The sequence below is a fragment of the Perna viridis genome, chromosome 8 (genome assembly GCF_037379345.1).
Source record: "Perna viridis isolate PV_CMFRI_1.1 ecotype Kerala chromosome 8, ASM3737934v1, whole genome shotgun sequence".
Lineage (NCBI taxonomy): Eukaryota > Metazoa > Mollusca > Bivalvia > Mytilida > Mytilidae > Perna > Perna viridis.
Window position 1 is genome coordinate 30,690,684 of NC_142452.1, and position 21,563 is coordinate 30,712,246.

Genomic DNA, 21,563 nt, shown 5'->3' on the forward strand with positions numbered 1-21,563 from the left:
AGAAAAGTTTATGCCGAGCCAAAAAGTGTATGTAAATTTAGACCGCCTTGTCTAGCCGGACGTAGTTCCCGGATGCTTCTAGTGAATGGGTTGACCAATTATTTTTTTTTTAAGTTTGAAAACTGGATTATCATTGGTTAGATTGGTCAACTTTTAGAATTTAACAAGTGTAAATGTAAATCTAATATTTACACGTGGACTTAAGGACAGCAAAAAGTTTAACCAAAGAAGCAAATAAAAAATGGATTTATAAGTCAAAGTAGTAAAATAAAAGATAGTAAAATAAGGAAAAAAATAAATACATAAAATGAGAGGCTATGTTTATAAATAGATTGCATTGTGGAACCCCATATCAGGTGATTAGTTTTATTTTGATAAATCATGTATATTATTTCGTTTTTTTTATTATTGAAAAATAAAAGATGATATTATTTAATATAAATGGTACTGTATGAATATGTTGGTTATGGTTTTATTACCTTAGATATTGACCCTACATATTTATAAGTGTGTCGTTAATGCTGACCAGACTTGTTGCTGAACTGATTTTGATGGGTTAGGAAGGTTTAGTTCCGAAAGAGTGTGGAGACCCAATTTGTGGATATTCTCTTTAAGTTCCAAACGTGCTTGATGGTGTTCTAAACTATCTATAAGGACATGCTTAATGTCATCTGAAACTCCACATTTTTGGCATAAAGGCGATATATCTTCAACATATTTTCCTATCTGACCTGGTAGCATGGTTGTGCCCAGTCTGAGTCTACTAATTGTTTTTGCGTGATGCTTTTACCACTGTAAAATGCTGGTTTTACATTAACATTAGGTTTTAGCTGTTTATGCCAGCTTGTCTGCCATTTCTGTTTAAAGATTTTGGAAATAATAGAAATAAATTCTTTTGAACACAAACTTTGACACCAATAGAAGGGTTTGATAGAGCTTGTTTTGCCAATCTGTCCTATCGTGTGTTTAAACAATTAACTAACGCTCATAGCGTGTGTAGCACGCACTATAGACAAACCCTCACAGCCTGTGTTTAAATGCATGATAGACAAACGATGAATAATAATAATATTAACAAATACTGATGAAAGAAAAATAGAAAATTGAATGAATGAAAACATATAAATTAATAAAAGCAAATCATATAAAAATTACAGCTGAATCAAGGAAACAAAGTACAAAAATAAACAAAAGCTTCTATCATGCTTTTAAATAAACGCTCCTATTGTGTGTTTAAACGAATAGTGCCTTCATCGTGCCTTTAAACCAACGCAAAACTATGTGTAAACGCAGGATGAAGGAATGCTAAAACAGAAAACGTGAACGCTTCAAGGAGTGTACTCCCTGAACAAGCACAAATTCCATGTGAATTTTTTCATCTTAGGAAATGGCAGTAGTCAATACACAATTCATTACATAATCTTTATTTCAAGAGTACATCCTGCTTACATATAACATACAAAAGTGATGTACAAGATTTCTACTGATCAATAAAAACAAAAGAGATGATGTCTTTAATGTTGAACTTTATTCTGAACTGACTTCAATAATGGACAGAAAGATATTTAACTGAACTCTTAACACTTGAAGGACTGAAAGATAACACTTCAGGGTTTAATTAAGTTAATCATTCTGTATAATGAGACTAAGCTGAATAAAAGAAGAATTCAATGTTTCCTCAAGGTGTCAAAAATTTCAAAAACATACACTGTTGTTTCATTCTTTCTTTTAATTTGTCTTTTTTTTCATTAAGAGCTGTTTCAAAGTGACCTGAATTTAAGTGCTGATCAAGACCCATTGATGAGGCCAGGAATAATATGCCATCATCTGTAAATATAGGTCACTTTGAAACATTCAAGAGTTATCAGACAAGAAATGGAAATTGCAAACACCCTTGGGTAAGATATAATTTTCCTTGAACACATTAGGCACAGATTAAATTTATTCCAGAAGGGGGGCTGGGATTTATGTTAAGTTAGAAAAAAGTTTTGTGCAAGTGTGAAAATAATTTTTTTTTCAGCAGCAGCAAGACTTGAAAATTTTATTTGATAATCATTGTTTAGTAAAGCGGAAATATTGAATCATATTTTCAATACAATTTTTTGTCCATGGCTGAGTTAAAAAAAAATTTAGCTCAACTTTGGAATAATTTTATTTTGACAAATTGATCCCACCCCCTCCCCTCCCCTAGTATCCCCAGTATAAAAATAGTCTGTGCTTTGAAGAATTTTTTTTACAGAAAAGCTCACAAGTTCTGTCTCAACCAACAAGGAAATTTTGAACAGCTAAAATCAGGAATCTTCTAGTCTACTAAGTGCTAGTAATTCCCTTCAAGTTGAATTTCACATCAACAGGAAAATATTAAATGGCACTTCAAATGCTTGTGTGATAAATAGCAAAACACATGTCTAATAGCCATCAATATACATTTAAAAATTTACATTCTTGGCCAGAATTAACAGAAATACTTAAAATCAATCATGTAGCATTTAGACAGTAATGCAGGAAATACAACTCTAAGTGAAATCTATCAGAATTCATCATTCTCTTTAAAAGATACCATTACATGTTTATCTTGAGCCGACAAAACTAATGTAAAGGTCAAATATGATAAAAACCATTTTGCATTGGTTTGTTTGGTAAAAAAAAACAAAAATGACAAAAATTCAGAAAACAATGCTCATTCAGCAGAGAAGAAATCTTGACAAAGTATTCAACCCCTTCATATATGCAGGTATGTACGAGAGGTATGAAGGCTCAAAACTTATAATATGCAGTGCAATCCTTTTTTGGTATCAAAATTTACCTTAAAATGTATGTTATTTAATACAAACAATTAGTGATAAAGAAAATGACAATTGAATGAAAAAGCATGAAAACATTGATGAAATGATGTCCTGATTTGCACCATTAACTATATTATGGCTATCCTTTTTCAATGTTTATACTTTAATGTACATGAGTACGAAATTTTATGCAACTGAAAACTCTTTCTTTCTTAATTATCAATTTAAACCAATGACAATGTATATTACAGAGTGAAATACATGAATGAAATTTGAACCTACATAACTCGGATTGAATCTGAATGTACTCCTCTTTCTAAAACAAGTTCTGTCACAAATTTAAAACACATACATATAGAATAGCAAATCTTATCTAAAATTAGGACAATCTTTATACTATTTTCCACAACATCTACACAGAGGTGTTTAATTGCCATTATACTGGTTGATGATTCTATCATTCCCCAAGTCATATATATAAAAATGTTACTGATCTATCCCTTAACAATCAAAGTTTTCAATTTACTATGAAAGTCCTAATTTTTCTCTATAACCAGTTATTTTTTTTCATAACAAATTACAAAAGGAGGTGACTACATGGACTTGAGAACTGACAATATGATTCACAGATATAATGTCTATAAAATGAAACATTATCAATTAAAATATTAAAACATGGATGTTCAAGTTCTAACAATTATAACAACATTTCCATTGGAAATTCTTCATTTTAACACAACAGTTTACGCTTCCTGTTCCACTTCTCCATTACCATGGTACTCCATACTTCTTGACCTTGACCTAGATTTTCTAACTTCTTCAGCAGGCATTGACCTTGACCTAGATCTGGATCTTGACCTAGATTTTGACCTGTACTCTTTCCTGGGTGATTCTGATTTCTTCTTTTCTGATGATCTCCTGGTGTCACGATCAGAATCACGTCTGCTGCGTTTGGGTGACCTTGATCTAGATCTGTTTCTTTTTGGTGATCGTGACCTGATAACAAAAAAATTTTCCTTGTAAACAAACTTGGTGTCAGTTTTCATTTATTATCAAATCAATAGTATTTAGGTATAACCCAGAAATCAAGAGGTATTACTCAGAAATAAAAAGTATGACATACAGACAGACAGGAATACTTTATAGCCATGACTTATTAATTGAGATGTAGAAATGAAAACAAATCTGTAAGCAAGGGCTCACTAGAGATACTATTGCTTTCAATCAGGATAAAATGAAATTTCATGTTTTTCGACAAACTGGAAGTTGATGTCATATCAGTACCAAAACATATTCCACAATACAACATCCCTATAGAAAGCTTAGTACAATATACAAAAAGTAACCTGTGATTAATAATAAACAAGAGGCTCCCAGGATCCTGAATCACTCACCTGGTTAAATTAGAGGTTTCCCTAGACAAATTTAGCATGGCGCTGCACCATGCCTTCATCCTCTAGCACCATGCTGCCTTCATCATGAATTTTACAATTTGCTCCCAGATGGCCAAGCCCAACATTCAAGTCAGAAAATTAATTAAATTATTTTAAACTGATTTGCATGTTAACATGTACTGCTGTTGTGTTAACACCAATTTATGACTAGGGTGAAGGATGTTTATTGCAGATTTCTGTAAATAAATTGCCCTCATATCAAGGTGGGGTGTCAATTGAAAGTTTCTACCTATATATCATAGGTTTCAAGATATTGGCTGAAAAACTATTAAAAACATAATTTTTCGCCTTTTAGGGGCAATTACTCTAACAAGGAGTTGTACGATATCTTTGATCACCGTAGACTTCTGAAGGTTTATCATAAGGATCATTTCAGCAACTGAAAGTTTCTTTCTATCTATCATAGTTTTAAACATCATTTTTCGCCTTTCAAAGGCTTTTACTCTAACAAAGAGTTGTCAAACAGCTTTGATTTAATGCAGACTTTTGTAAGCCTTATAATATGGATTATTTCAGCATATGAAATAATTTGGCTATACCTAATGCATTTGCAGAAATAGGAGAAAAACTTCTGACTGACCCTTTTGTTCTAATTTTGATAACAGCTGCCAAGTTTTTTTTATTGTTTTTTATTTAAGATCCCCACATCAGATCTATGCAGTGTCACTGGAAAAGATTTTTTAAAGAAATCACATTAAAGATAGGAAAAAACGTCAAAAAAAGCAATTCCTCCACCTTGGCTTCACACATTAAAATGAAAATTAAACTACAAATAGATCTTCTCATGATGAACACTTTTACCACGTCAAAATTTTGCTAAATCTTATGGTTTTGAAGATACTTCTGTCTGACCCTTACATGTATGTTTAGTTTTAGAAACAGTGGCCATGGCTCTCAACAGATTAAAAATCACAACATCAGTTCTATGCTGGATACTCCAAGAAACATTCACCCAAAGTTCAGTTTCAATTGGTCAAGTAGTGTCAGAGGAGAAGATTTTTGAAAGAAATAACATTTAAAATCAGAGAAAAACGTATAAAAAGGGCAATAACTCCAACATGGCTTAACAGATTAAAATGAATATTTGACCAAAGATCATTCTTATCATGCTGAACACTTTTGTACTTGTACGAATTTGGCCAAAGCTAGCACTTTTGGAGATATATGCAAGAAACTACTGTCTCACCCCTATGTTCTACTTTTAGTAATAGCAGCTACGTTTTTCGATGGTTCAAGAATCCCTATACCAATTCTATGTAGGATACCCCAAGGAACATTCATACCATGTTCCATTCTAACTGGTCAACAGAGGAGAAGAGTTTTGAAAAATTGTTAACATTAATGGATGCCAAGTGATGGCAATAGCTCACTTGGCCTTCAGCCATGTGAGCTAAAAAATCAAGAAAGCCTGATTCTGATGTGATGGATATAAGAAGCCAACACAGATAAGTGACACCAGTATTCATGGGATTCTATTTTAGGGCAATTAACTGAATACTAATGAGCGTTCACTGTCAAGATCAAGTGATACTGAGTATTCGTAGTATTCTAATTATAGGCAATTAACTGAATAACTATTGAGAGTGAACTGTCAAGGTTAAGGTCAGTATTCATAGGATTCTATTTTAGAACAATTAACTGAATACTAATGAGCGCTTGACCTAAGTAAGAACTACAGAAGTTAGTCAAATTCATAACAAGTTTAACCAACTTTATGCAATGAAGCAATTAAGTTGGCTCATATTGAGATATTCAATTGTTTCATTTCAAGAATTATCAATTGCCTACATGGACAAATTGTGATACAGGTTAGTACAAAAATCTAGACGTACCAAGTGGAATGGAGTAGTGCAGAGACCTACCTTGGACTATCACTGGTTCTACGTCTGCGTGAGTGTGACCTTGACCTGAACAAAGGACAGGAAAATATATATTCCCCTTAAGAGGGTCTTCACAAAAACAGGAAAATGTGAAGTGGCACTTAAAATTTGATGTACATTCAGGTCTATTTTAATCCATGTAGAACTTAAAAACTGTCTGGTTTTAAATCAGTCACAACCTGATCCACAACATTTAGTTATGAAACCAGGACAGAGATGAGAATTTTTTTTACTATTCTATTGGTGGTGCATAAGTGATGGACTAACTTAATTTGGGTCAATTTGTATTTTTATCTTTTATAGGAGTTGAACAAAGCAGTAATATATTAATTAACAGGGAAAAACTGAACTTTTAGAGAAATAATGAATTTTGATTCAAATTTTTTATAAACATGATACCACTCCATGACAATCTAAGAGATGAAAGAACAAAAAAAATGTCATCATACACCACAGTTTGCAGGACATAAAACATTTAATTCTACTTCATTAAATAATGTACACAACACACCTTCGATTGCTTCTTTTAGGTGAGCGAGATCGTGACTTTGACCTTGACCTTGAATAACTCCTCCTTCTTCTGTAGTCCCTGTCTCTATCTCTGAAAATATAAAATGGTTTCCAATTTCAACACAAGAAATGACAAAAAAATACAAAGCTAGGACAAGATCTGATGCTGGATATAGATTGTGCAGACCATGGTCCTGAACCCAGTCACATGTGAAATCTCAATTTGATAGTTTCTACAAATCTTCCCTCTACTCAGATTTTGACCAATCAGATTCAAAATCTATAGAAAATTTAATGAGATTTCTTGATGAAACCAGGTCCAGATGTTTTCAAGTAAATCCTTTTCTACATAACCCAGATAAAAAAAAAGTTACAATGTATATCCATTGGACTAAACTTGCTACAAGTCTCTCTCTAATATATGTGTTCTTTTAAATAATATTAGTGACAGTGAATAGTTAAAAGTGTAAATGTATACATCTTATAAAATATTAATACAGACTTGAAGCAAGTCTATCAATGGACTTACATGTAACTTATTTAAAAAAAAAAGGGAGGAGAGTTTAAGTTTGATTTCTCATCAATTCTTTGATATGTCAGACAGAAGGAAAACCATCCAATAAGGACACGTCTAAAAAATTAAGTAAGTAAAGCCCTTGATGCCCGAAATGCACTTTTTTCCATACTTAACAAGTTTTGCCACCATCTGTCATGTTGTAAATATTTAACAGAAGAAAAGATGGTTTAACTTGTAATCAGCTTGTGTGGACCAGGGTCAGAAATATTTATATGGTAAGTCCAAGACAACTTAAACAGACTATGCATAGTAGTCAGATATCAACAAAATGTCCACGCTTTTGGATATCATAAATTACTCGTTTTATTACATTTTATACCGATGCAACTTTCTGCATAGAACCAAAATATTAAATATAGCTTAAATATTATACTAACACACAACCTAAATTGATTTATTGTATTGAGCAAAGGGGAATAACTCTGTAGGACAAACTGATATTTGTAAATAATCTGTTGGGCTGATAATAGAATAATTACAGGGTCAGCCTTAGAATTTAGCTTGGTCCAGACCCCTAAAATTATGTTCCTAGGAAGTCCAACGGACTTCAAAACATTTTGGGGTGTTGTAGTGTTCTGTTTATTTTGAGGTTCTTAAGACATATCTAAATAGTCTTAATCGATTGAGCGTTTGTTGTCATCTATTTTCATTATAACAGGATTTTCTTATTACTAGACATAGATTCAGATGATTTAGGACTTCAAAAAAAAGTTTTCATATAATTTCAAATTTTTTTTGAGCCAATGAAAAATCATTCAGACTTCCAATATTTGTAACTTTGGAAGTAAGAATGGCTTCTAAATGAAAATGTTAACCGTGAAGACTGCAGAGTATGAACAGTTTAAGTTCTCTGCAAGGTATTTTCCACCTAGCTAATAAAGCTAAGCATTTTTTTACCAATTTGTCAAGTAATAAGTCATTTCCCATTACTTAAAAGTATAAAAAAAAATAGTATTTAAGTTGGTAAATGACAAACCAGAATAAACTTTATTAGAAAAACTGACATGGTACCCTCACCATTACGCCCCATTGTTGACAAGCCAAGCACATGCAAAAGATGGGCAATTAAATTTGATGTCATCATTAACATGAAACCAGATGCATCTATCTCTAAACTTAAGATGAATATTTGATACCTATTGACAAAATAGACATTTTTGCCCAACATTAAACCACCAGACATTGCTTTTGTTTTAATTCATAAAATAAGAATTGTTTGTACTTTTAATTGTTTTTCTTTAACGTTACATCATTCCATTAGAGATTCACTAAAGTTCTATGAAATACAAATCATTTTATGTCTGTAAAGATAAGCTATAAACTTAGAAAAAGCTATAAAAAAAAATACCCTATTGCCATTTTGAGATCAGATGGAAAAAATGATGCAGTGATTTAATAGGCAACCATAACAAGGTCATTATGATGTAATCATTTTAACCAGACCCATTTAATTCTGAAATATATGATGCATTACTTTTTGATAGTAGTGCGCAATGTATCTCTGGGAAGTCAGGAATTCTTGAATATGTATAGATAAAGTGGTATGCATAATAAAATAATACAATTGGCAAGCAGGCATCACATTTATACAGCTCTACACACATGGTAGTCTTATGAGGTAAAGTCGTCATATAAAGCCAAGCATTGCAATAAAAGTGTAAGAAAATATGTAGCAGATCCAGAAATTCTGATACGGGGGTGCTGACTGGCCTAAGATGGGACCCACTAGAACTTAAGTGATTTTCTACATAATCAATCAAATTTTTTAACATAAAGGCCTTTGAATATATCTATGAAAGAGTAATCAAGGGAACCAAGGTTATAGCAGTAATCAAAAGAATGTGATCCAGGGACAAAGACCCGACATGGAAAACATACATACACAAAAAAGAACATACAGTAACTAAAATCATACATACAAAGTAACAAAAGCAAATGAGCAACTCGGACTCCACTAAAAACTGGGAGCATGGACCGGGTGCACCGGTAGGGTAAGCGTCCTCTGTTTTTCTAGAAACACCCGCCGAGTTGCTCGTAAAAAGTCAAGTCTGGGGTAGACAAACGAGGAAAGGAAAACTATGACCCGTTGAATAAATCAGTTTTCATGGTGCAGATGGATACACCATAATGATCCACGAATTCATGATGATGACCATAGAACTTCTGTAGTGATGACTTCAATCTTGTAGCAACATAACCCTGTTCCAGAAGCCTATTTGTTAGAGTTCTAGTGTGATACAAAAAGTCTGCGTAGTTTCGGCATGCTCTGGCACAACATATGAGTTGTGATATGAACACTCCATACTCAGGTGCTGAAGGGATGTTGCCACAGATGAAAGGAAAGTTGACAATTCTGAATGAAAAGTCATCAAGTTTGGTCAATAGTTTTCCTTTACCATCAATTTCTAAGTGTAGGTCAAGATATGAGGCTGACTTCACAGTGTCTGTAGTATCCTTTATCTCAAGTTCTTTTGGGTAGATGCGATGTATCAAATCCCCGAAATTAGGATTGTTTAAAAATAATACGTCATTTATATAGCGGAAACTAAGATTAAAGGATCTAGCCAAACGATATTCTTTCTTCCAGATCAAATCAGTTATAAAGTCAGCCTCATAAGAGTGAAGGAATAGGTCAGCAAGTAAAGGAGCACAATTTGTTCCCATTGGAATGCCGATTATTTGTTGAAAAACATGTCCACCACACTGGACAAATATGTTGTCGATTAAAAATTCCTCTGTATATTTGGAAGATGATTTTGAACTATTTCTTACAAAGTATGAGGAATCTCTACCAAGAACTATATATTTGTATCTAGGTATACCATCTTTTTTAGAAAAACAACGATGTATAATGTTTTTAAGTCAAGATGAAAATGTACTTTCTTTTAAAACAAAGTTTTAGCCAATACAGATAATAACTTTAGTAGGGACCTGTAGGCAATGCTACTGATAATTTGCTTAAAAACGGATGATAAAAAAATTACTTTTTCAAACTAGGTTGAAAATGGAATAGTTTAATATCAAATAGTAACTGTAAAGTTGAAATAACAGAATCTTTGTACATAGCAAGAGATTTTCATTCTTAACCCTGCAATGCTGAAAATATTTTTGTTCCTTAGAGAATTACACAATATATGCACTAATCTAAGAATCAATTGTGAAAGACCCCATCTTTTATGCAGTTATTATAAATCAGATGCCTGCTATGCCATGATCATCAATTTCATTATTATCTTTGGTAAATTTGTGTGAACACCACTGAAATTTGTGTAAACACATCAGACTATACTTACCTGTGCTGTAACCAAGGCGACAACACATGTACATAAACAACACAACCAAAGATTTCAATCAATTTCAATGCTCTCACCACTAACAACCATTTTTTTTCTACCAATGGTTATTCCCAACCAATCAAATGGCTCCTTCACACAGAGGAACCAATCATAAACCATGTCACATTTCAATTTCTAAATCATTTGACCAATCATCACCAATTCCATAATCACATGACCATTTCTCTGATCTGACACATATTACCATTACCACTCTCCTGACAAAAATAGTTTAAAAGTAAATCATTTTGTTCATCAAAGGTTCTGGCTTATAAGCCTTCTCAATTTTATCAGAATAGGCGTTAGTTAGTAACACTGTTACGTCAGCAGGGTGGGTACTTATAAAGCATTCAGAATCTTTGCTTATCTTCCTGAGTATTTATACACAAATCATGAGTGCTACAACATAGATTCATTGATGATAATAAATGACTTACAACTTCCTAAATAACAATAAAGATGATTTTCAAATGAAAATCATAAATTTTAGAATTTTTAATTTTTAAATTATATACATAGAAAACATGTTAAGGTTACATGTTCCTGTGTTCAACAGTTGCAAACAAATGTCAGAAATTGAATTATAAACATAACTTTGTACATAATTAAATACAATGGAATATACCTACCTTTCCAAGCATTCATACAGGAAAAGTAATAAATATAACTTAATTCATTTGGCTATAATGATTACCTTCAAATGTAATAAGTGTTAAATCCCTTATAAAAGCATAGCACCCATTATTTTTGGCAAAAAACTTTATGCATTCATACTTTTAACCCACATTACATGTGTAAAAACATAAACTTGAAGACAAAAAAATGATAAAAAGAATTCTATTTATCTCTATATCAAAGAAACACTGTTTACTTTCCTTCAAAAAACTTATGCATGATTCATTCCATTTCACCATGTCTTTAAAATTAGAATTAAGTGTAGTTTTAAAAGATAAAAAAAAATAAATTAGAATTCTACTGAACTTAAAAATAAAATGTAACAAGCTAGACTAAACAAATTAAAAGAAAGACAACTCTCGAATTTAAGAATGGTGGATAACTGTGCAATTCATTGAAACTAGCATCTAAAATTTATACCCAATCTACCCATGCTTATATCACTTTTTTAAAGGAAAAAAAGTTTATAAATATATATACATGATAATGCACAATGAAAAAGATTACTCTTTATAAAATTCATCAATCATTGCATAGAAGGAGCAAAGTCATTAAGTTCAACTGAAAAGAAAATATTTTTAATCGAAAAGGCAAAAACTAAATTTTCAGACATAATTCAATATCCTTAAAGTCTAAATATCATTAAAAAATATAAAAAAATAAAATGGTGTGCATTGAAGCAGTAAAATGTGGTACTGAGAGTAAACAATTGCTTGACAACACCAATGAATGCCTCTTGGCTTCATGTGGATAATGTAGACTTAAAAAATTCTAAGTAAAAAGATTTCTTGTGTCAAATGCTCATCAGAGCTGTTGTGTTTTGTTATATGTGGTTGTGTGTACCGAATTGAAAGAAACAGCATCCTGAAATAATCATAGAAAGTTATTTTCATAAGCAACTTTACACCAAAGAACATAATACCCTCAATACTTACTGAAAATTGTGTTTCCTAGAGTACCACAAAAATATATATATATAAAAATAACAAGATAAATATTGATGAGTATTTGATCGTGATCTCTACCTGCTTCTATTTCTGCGTCTCTGTCTCCAAATCTCTACACAATCACGGGAAAAGTGACCTTTCTCTCCACATGTATAACATCTTAGGTTAGGATCAAAACCTCGTCTTCTTCTACCCCTTGTCCTTGGTCTGGCAAAGGATACTCGGATTCTCCCTCCTGACATGACTCTAAAATTTAAGATTTCAAACTTTAAATGTTGAATGATCAATATAATTGTAGCTCTTTTTTTCTAATTGCCTTAACTATAAAGTTAGTAATCGTTATCAAAAGCCTCTTTGATGAGAAATCGAGAGACAGAACACTTTCTTTACATTATTATAGTATAAATTAAATTTCCCTAGCATGTGCTATGATCCTATCATTAAAACAGGAATGCAAAGACTGTCCACTGTCAATAGACTAAGATAAATCCAGAATTTTCTCTTGATAGTCTAAGTAGACATAAATTATATTATTTATTATAATGCTGTAAAAATGAAACAGGAAAAAAATTTATCAATCAAACAATCTACACATGAAGCAAGTCTTTATGAGTCTCCCCATAAATAAAACTTGAAAGACTAGTTCATGGGTACTTGTTTTTTTTTGGTTCTGTGAAAATACTATTGACCGTGGGGTACCAATTTTCATGGTTTTTTAAGGGTAGGCCAAACCACGAAATTTGGTTCCTAAAGAATAATAGATTCCAATTGATACAAATGTATCTATACTAAACACTTCAAAACCACTTTATATTCAAGAATCCACAAACTTGTGTTTCTTCCCTGATCCATGAAAATTGGTAACCACGAATAAAAGTACTTTCACAGTATTGACCAATGAGAATATTTAATACCTTTATGTATTGTATGACTGACCAATCAAAAGTAAAGTTAAATTTGTTCTTTACCTTTAATTTCTAGTTGTTTACAATGAAAAAACCTAGTTATGTGAGGCTTTCAATTCTTTTTATGCAGTTAATGGGTACTTACACTGGTTCAAAAATAAAGAGCTGGAAATCTTAAAATAGTTTTAGAAATTCATCATCTTTTTACAGTTGAATTTTACAAATAAAATCCTCAATATCGTTCCCCATTATCTGTTCAAAAGAACATTGATGGTCACATGATATGAGGTAACTGAAAATGGGCTATTGATTCAATCTAGGAATAGGGTACGTAAGTCTCATCAAGTGGCACAGCAATTTCATGAGAATGGGTCCTAATCTACAGTGTACCATACAAATGCATAGAAATTTCGTCATTTACAAAGCTTTTGAGTTCAGAATTAAGAGTAAACCATTTTTCTGTGTATAAATATCAAAAAAAAATATCCAATATATATTTCTACATGCAATAAAAGCAATAAATAGAAGATTTTGCATTATAATGTAGTTCTTAGATCCAGGAAGTATATAATAAAATGCAGATCTGTGTGGATTTCAATATGTTATACATAAAAAGTTTCGGTCAGGAAAATGAAACTAGAACAAGACTTACAAACCCTAAAGGTCGAAAGGAATCTAAATGTATTCATGTTAACCCCTAATATGGCATCCAACAGAATATACAGTCATTTACATATGACTTAAAAAATCATAGGTGGGGATTTGACTAAAAATGTGATGGAGACCTGCACATTGAAAAAAAAGGTACCTTTCTTTTTACATGCAGTAAGGGAATGAATTAAAAACTTGTTTTTTTTTTTTAAAGAGCATGTCTGATAGACTTTTTTCAAGTAAAAATAGGAAGCTTGTAGTTTCAACTTCATAGTCCCTTATAAAAGTCTTACAGAATTTTTAACCCCTGAATGTGATTAGATATTCTAAAAGTATACAGTCAAGATTTAATTTCAATCAAACTGCATCTTATCCTTCATTCTACTGAGTTCTTTATATCAGGAAGGAAATGAATTTCAAAAACTCTGTAAACATTTCCCAGTCTTTATTTTGAACTTGAGTAAAACCATACCATTCTATATATGTAAACCTGCCTATTAATTATATCTACTACTTGCCTCCCATCCATATCTTGTACTGATCTTTCAGCATCTTCTCTGTACTTGTATACAACAAAGGCAAAGCATGGTGGGTTCCGTGCTACCCAGACTTCAAGTATTGGACCAAACTTTGTGAATGCTCTCTCAATTTCTGATTTTGATGGGTCCATGCCTAGATCAGCTACATGGACACGGTAGCCCTCTTCTGGAGACATACTTCTACTGTAACTCCTGCTGCGACTTCTCCCACGGTTTCTCCCCCTACTAAAGCTACGACTCCTGCTTCTTGATCTTGATCTCCCCATTCTATTCTTGGTCTCTACCTGTTTTTGTTTATCCTCTTCTTTCTCTTTGTCTCGTTTCTTGTCTTTACTCTTTCTTCGTTTTTCCTCCTTACTTGATCTGAAAAGAAACATAAAAAAATAAAACATCAATTGTACATTTAGATTCAGTTGAATAATGAATTAATCTGAGCATGTTTCTTCCACTGACATGATAAATGGAGCAGTAACCATCAAAGTTTAAAATTTTAAAGACAGCTTAAAAAACAGAGCAAGTCTAATTTTGTGCATTGACTACCATTTCCATGGAACATTCAAATTCACAAAATTATGAATTCTAATGCCTACAGCAGTTGATTACATACATATTGATGACCATGTGACATCTACCAATTCACTTCCATGCATATTTTTATGACAAGTGTACACATGTACGGCAATGTAAACACCTACAAATTGTAAATTATAATGTAAAAGACCAATATTAAACAGCCATCATTAAAATTGACATTTCTCCAAACTGTTTTAAAATTGATAATAATAAAGGAAAAAAACCTTGAAAGTATAAGATAATGAATCATTGAAGACAACCACAACCATGAATACACAACAATTAACTGTCAAAGGAAAATGAAAACCTAAAAAAATAAACTATAAAAAAAAACATATGGTAAAAAAAATTATCAAACTTTCTTTTAAAATAAAAAAAAAAAAACTATTCATGTCCTTTCAAATTTCAAGGATTGTAAATAATTACTTGAATACATGACAATACCTTGTACTCATTGGAAATATATTAGTTCCCTACTAAATATTTCAGCCACTTTTGTGTATTGGCTAATAAAGCCTGATGACAAGTTATGCAGACAGGACAATGTTGTAAATCAATTAACAAGTAGATTGTAGGTAATACTTACAGTATGACCAAGGTAGATTTTACATTTCCACTCAATTATTGTGGACAAATTTGTGTAAATAATTGGTAAGTCTCAAAGGTTGTATGTTCTTTTACATGGGCACAATGGCACAAATAAAACATAATAAATCAATATAGGGTAAATAAAATAATCAATATAGCCATTAAAAAAAAGGTGTACAAACATTTCATTTAATGTTCACTTCCACTGTGTAAAATATTAATGTCAAGATTCATATGAACAGTAGTGTATATAATCGACATTGTACAGGTAAACATGGAAAATATGTACATTTGTAAATGCACCATGCATCAACAGGACATCCAAATGTTCTATATTTTTCCAGTCATCAAAATAACCTATGTTCCTCCAGACAACTTATTTTTTTTCATAAAATACTGAATTTTCACATGCGGACCTTGTACTTTAAGCCTTAAGGTGACCTCGCCATATTAAGTTACACTAAGCAGAGACATACATGTTGTACATGAACCACATAAACTTAATTGAATGTGCATGCACTGAGTTAGTGAGGCCAAAAAGAATGATGGTCTGTTGTTATCTTTTTAATCCCTTCAGCACCTGCATATGGAATATTCATATCACAGCTCATATGTTATGCAAGAGCTTGCCAAAACTGCACAGACTTTTTGTATCACGCTAGAATTCTAACAAATAGGCTTCTGGAACAGGGTTATGTTGCTACAAGATTGAAGTCATCGCTACAGAAGTGTTATGGTCGTCTTCACAAACTCGTGAATTGCTACAGTGTATCCATCTGTGCCATGAAAACTGATTTGTTCGTGTCATAGTTTTCCTTTCCTCTTTCTTCCCAGGACTTGACTTTTTATGAGCAACTCGGCGGGGGTTTCTTGAAAATCAGAGGATGCTTACCCTACCGGTACACCTGTTCCATGCTGCCAGTTTTTAGTTTAGTGGAGTCCGAGTTGCTCATTTGCTTTTGTTACTTTGTATGACTTTAGTTAATTTATGTTCTTTGTTGTGTATGTCTATTTTCCATGTCTGGTCTTTGTCCCTGATTACATTCTTTTGATTATCGCTATAACCTTAGTTCCCTTGATTACTCTTTAATATTATCAAATTTACATTAGGCCATAATAAAAAATTTCCTAAATTCTCATCAAACTTTTCTTTTAAAAATCTATAACAAAAAACACTAAAATGTGTGTATCATATGGTCTTCAATAATTATTTATATTTAGATACTTTTTCTTTTCCAACATGATATAAGAACAGTTTCACCAAACTACGCCAGGACATACCAGGAGCTGGACTTTCCTCCCACAGAAAGTAATATATACCAGGAGGAATGTTATAAACACCAGGAGAAAGTACTAGAGGCTCTAGAGAGCTGGAATTAAACACCTTGTCAAAAATAGTCTTCGTACATGTACTGTAGCCGTCTAAAGCTGGATTCTTAACCTTACCATACTACTGTCACAAGAATCATTTAATCAATACAGAGCATCTTAGTTATCCATCCAATTTTCATATTATAAAAATAAATCTTTCATAGTCATTGTTTGACTCATAACAGGCAGTAACTCCAACACTGAGCAGGTCTCACTAACCACTTCTGGGTCAAATGGCAACCCCTATGTAGTACCAAAAACACACTGAACCTAGACATATGCATTGTAATTGCATTATTTGTGTGTATTCTGATTAAAAGTAGCCAAAATAAAGCTGAGAATGTGTACTTTAAAATCATATCTGTAATTTACTACAAAAGTGTATGAAATTATTTACATGTTTGAGTAATTTACCTCCATGCTGTCAGCAGAAAAGGTAAAACTGTGGATTTTCAGTATTATTTATTCAAGTAAATTTTGTGAAGAAGTTCTACAATCATCGTACCATTAGCATAACGATTTTAAAAGCCTCATTTTCGAAGCTTCGCAATGGTATGCAACTTTAAACTGTCATTTGTCCTGGTAATTCAAGTGAAACTGAAAATTACTTTTTTAACATGTAAAGTTATCGAAACATTAGAAGTGGTTGGTGAGACTGCAACAGATCTTTATGAAAATTTGGGCATAGGTCTGTCTCACCATGCTGAATGATTTTTTCCCCAAAAAAATTATGGCTTAAACCCATTGGTTTTCAAATAATTTCAACAAGTCCTCAATTTTTAGTAGTGGTGGCCATGATCTTGACATAAAAAATGGTTAAGGATATCCTAACAAACATTCATGCCATGTTTGGTTACATTCCATCCTACAAGATGTCTCAGAGATTTACAAAAAAAGTCCATTTCAGGACCCACAACTCATTCATTCGTCAACTGATCTTTCTAAAAATTTCTGCAAAAATCAATCCTATCGTGATGAACAATTTTACTCCCTGCCAGGTTTTAGCTAAACAAAACTGTTTTTGAGTTGATGTACATGTAATTCTGCAATTTGACCCCTATGGTCTATTTTTAGAAATGGTGTCAAGTTCAAAAATCCCAACATACATTCATACAGTTTTGTTTCAATCCATCCAGCAGTTCAGAGGAGAAGATTTTTAAAGTTGGAAATGGAAAATTCAGGAAAAAAATCTATTTTAGAACTCAAAACTCTTTCATTCATCAATAAATCTTTCTGAAATTTTTGGCATAGGTCCATCCCATCATACTGTACAATTTTACTCCTGCCAAATGTTACATGTAGCTAAACCCAACTGTTTTTGAGTGATTTTTAGTAACAGTGACCACGTTTTAAGCAAGATAAAAAATCCCCAAGCAGAGTTTGTTGAACATGTTTTACGTAACAATCATGCAAAGTTTTTCTAAAATCCATCAAGTAGTTTTAGAGATTATTTACATGTAAGTAGAAAATGTAAAATTTGGGAAAAAACAGGGCTCAAGCTACAAGAGAAAAACAAGAAGTGACTTCTCTTTCAGATTGACACTGGGAGAAGTGAACTTACACTTTTTTTTAATTTCATGTATTACATGTACGTGTATATGTTACTTACGTGCACACAAAATAAACAGGTATTTTTATACACTTATTTTCTTTTATTGAGATAAATGTTACTTTTTTTAAGCAGCATATGAAATTAACTTAACATTTCGGACAAAATGAAATCCGCCTGCTCAACTGGGCTGCCGACAAGAAGATTGACTGTATTATATATTCATGAAATTGAATTTCTACACCTCTACCCACTCCCAATTTTATTATAGTAAAATTAATGCATGATTGAGCAAAGCAAAGCTTCTTGCATTGCATTGTGCTATTGATTTTGTTTTTTTTAGCAGCACTGGAATAGAAAATTTCAGGCAGTGACATTCTGTTGGAATTTTCATTATGTTCAGTTTTTTACCCTGGTCCCACTTTAACAATCCGTAATGATTTTTTGTCCAAAATATCAAGTCTTTTGAAATAAGTTGATCAAGAGTATCAATAATCATGTTAAAAATTTATTACTGACAAATCAAGACTGAAACTTTATTGACACATATTGTACATGTAGCAGTTGGTACATACTTGTCTCAAGCTTCAGAAATGTTTCAGTGAAATGGAGAATTAACTATTCAGTTATGAAACAAGAAGATCAAAAGAAACACTTTGGTTTTTCAACCGAATTAACAATTGAGATAAATTTAATGTAACTCCCTACAAACCACATGACAAATTTGCATGTTTCATAATGAAATATGAATGATAAAACATGAATTATAGTAAGCTGGAGTGAAGAATATTCTTTATGTATCCTTCATAAACATTTGAAACAAAAAACTGATTAAAATACTTGCTTGTTACTGAATATTCGATAGATTTCGAAGATTTTTATAATTGATTTTTTTCTCGAATGGGCATCATTCTTGTTTGAATTATTGAAGGAAGAGAGACAACTCTGGTCAAAATACTGCTAAGAGACGGAGTACAGTCCCGATCATAGGCCATATCTGAAAATGAGAGGGCAGCTTCGCCTGAATCACCCTGTAGCATGAGCCCTGAAAATCAACTTCAGGACTCTAAACTTATTCATTCATGATCATCAACCGATCTTTCTGAAAATTTCGGCATAGATCCATCCCATCATGCTGAACTCCCTGCCAAATTTTAGCTAAACCCAACTGTTTTTGTTACAATCTGTTGAGTAATTTTAGAGGAGATGTTTGAAAAATTTAACAGAGGATGATGACAACAGCAGACAACAGACATATAGTGATGGCAATAGCTCACATGGTCTTTCAGCCAGGTGAGCTAATAATGTCCCTGGAAAACAAATTTAACACTTCGTTATTTTACACTCTTACCTAGGTCTAGGAATGTTTTGAGACTTTATATTGAGTATGAATGACAAACAAACTTTCATTACCTGCAATATTGTTATGAGACAACGTTCTCAATAATTATGGTTAATATGCAAAATTATAAATACATAATCATTTAAATCAATGGCATAATTATTAAATGCATCAAATAACTTAATACAAGTAACTGTATGTAGATGTAATTGGCAATATAAGCATTTGTTTTTCATAAGTAGTCCAGAAAAAAATCACTTTTCTTTTCATGAATATTTACAAGTTGTAAAATGAAGGTTACTGTAAATGCTTTTCAAAAACCCTGATTTTATAGACTTGAGCATCACTTTGAACTATTATAAATTCCATAGAAGCCAATGTTTGAGGCGTTTTTTCAGTCTTTAATTAATCTGTGCTTGTAATTAGCAAATGTTATTATTTCTGCTTTATTAGGCACAGTTTACTGTTACACATGAGACTAAATGGTAGAATGCAATATCTGATGCAGAACTGCTTTTCTCTGGGCGTATTTGACCTTTTCCAGGTGCATTTTACATTCCTCATTATATTATAATGATATTACATTACATATTACAAGAAGCTTAGAATCAAGAAGTGATAAAAAGATGTCTAGAAAAAGATTTCCACTTGAAAGTCATTAAATACAAATACAAACATTTATTCGATTTGTTTACAAACAAAGTTTGTAAGTTCCTGTCAAACTCTGGTGACAATCGTCCGCTTGATCAACTTCATGATATTGTACGTTGTTCACGTAGAATAAATCAGAGATATCAGATCTAACGCCGAAATGCATTCTGGGTTCTTCGGCTTATGGACAAACCATTTAAATGTGAACAAATATCCTGGCAACCTGATCGCTGTAAGCATGGCCGACTTTTGACGATGTAATTTGTAAATATTGGGACCGGGAATTAAAATCTCACTGGAATTTAACTATTCAATGTTTAGGGAGAGGCCATTCAGCTAAACGAATGAGCAAGTCATTCAAGACAATTTAAACGATGGTAGGTATCAATAAAGTCTTAGAAAATATTTTTATTCAAATTTTAACAGTATTTTATTTATGTGACGCTGAGTATAGTATGAGAGAAGCAGCTTCTGAGAGTGAACCAGTACTTAAGCTCCATGCAGCTTTTAAGTTACATTTGTACGTTCCAACTTCCAGTGCCAAAAGGCTGAGTGGTGTGTGAATCTAGCAGCATGGAAGGACGTATAAGTTCTATAACTTGAAAGTGTCAATCGATTGACATGATCAATCATACTGATAAATAAACCCGCATTATAATTTCGAAAGATAATAAAAAATATATATATAAGCGTAAATATGTATTGTTTAGGTGGGTTCAAATTGTGACATTATTCGAATTGTAAATTACAAACCAAGCGACTGTCCTCCTCCACGCACCTGATTAGTATTATATCAGTTGAACGTTTGAAAAATCCATGAGTTGTGGTGATTTTAAAGCTTTCTATAGACTGTGACGGGCACGTTGAAATTATATTGGGTGTTTTTTTTAATTAATTCAGTTGCTTAATATGGTCTGAATGTTTCTATAAGAAAATGAAAATGTACTTAAAATAATAAGCACCGAAAGTAAAAAAAAACGAAGCATTGACTTTTGTAAATGGTAAAACGAATTACAAAAATGAGAAGAAACGAAACTTGTTAATAAATCCCTGATTGACTTGATAGAAAGAGTAATCAAAGAAACCAAAGTTCTAGCTGAAATCAAGAGAATTAATGTAATATCAATCATCACTGTTGTATTGTCTAAGACTTAGTTTAAACGGGGATTAATAAAACAACAAAAACGAATTCTGAATCAAGGCATTGAAAGAGTAATCAAGGGAACCAAT

General features: G+C 32.1%; 1 protein-coding gene across 5 annotated transcripts; it reads right to left on the bottom strand.

The window, feature by feature from the left end:
- Positions 1–1,408: 1,408 nt before the first annotated feature.
- Positions 1,409–21,168, bottom strand: LOC148610193 (uncharacterized). Of its 5 annotated transcripts, none has more exons than XM_088542400.1 (6): positions 21,087–21,168; positions 14,239–14,622; positions 12,243–12,410; positions 6,632–6,721; positions 6,103–6,147; positions 1,409–3,782 (listed from the first exon to the last, which is right to left on the bottom strand). In XM_088542400.1, exons 2-6 carry the CDS (start codon positions 14,523–14,525, stop codon positions 3,530–3,532), a joined length of 843 nt encoding a protein of 280 aa, XP_088398526.1. In that variant the 5' UTR covers positions 14,526–14,622; positions 21,087–21,168; the 3' UTR covers positions 1,409–3,529. The 5 variants fall into 5 exon arrangements, with proteins under 5 accessions (XP_088398526.1, XP_088398524.1, XP_088398522.1 ...); XM_088542398.1 differs by lacking the exon at positions 21,087–21,168 and adding an exon at positions 15,277–15,301; XM_088542396.1 differs by lacking the exon at positions 21,087–21,168 and adding an exon at positions 14,867–15,011.
- Positions 21,169–21,563: the final 395 nt, after the last annotated feature.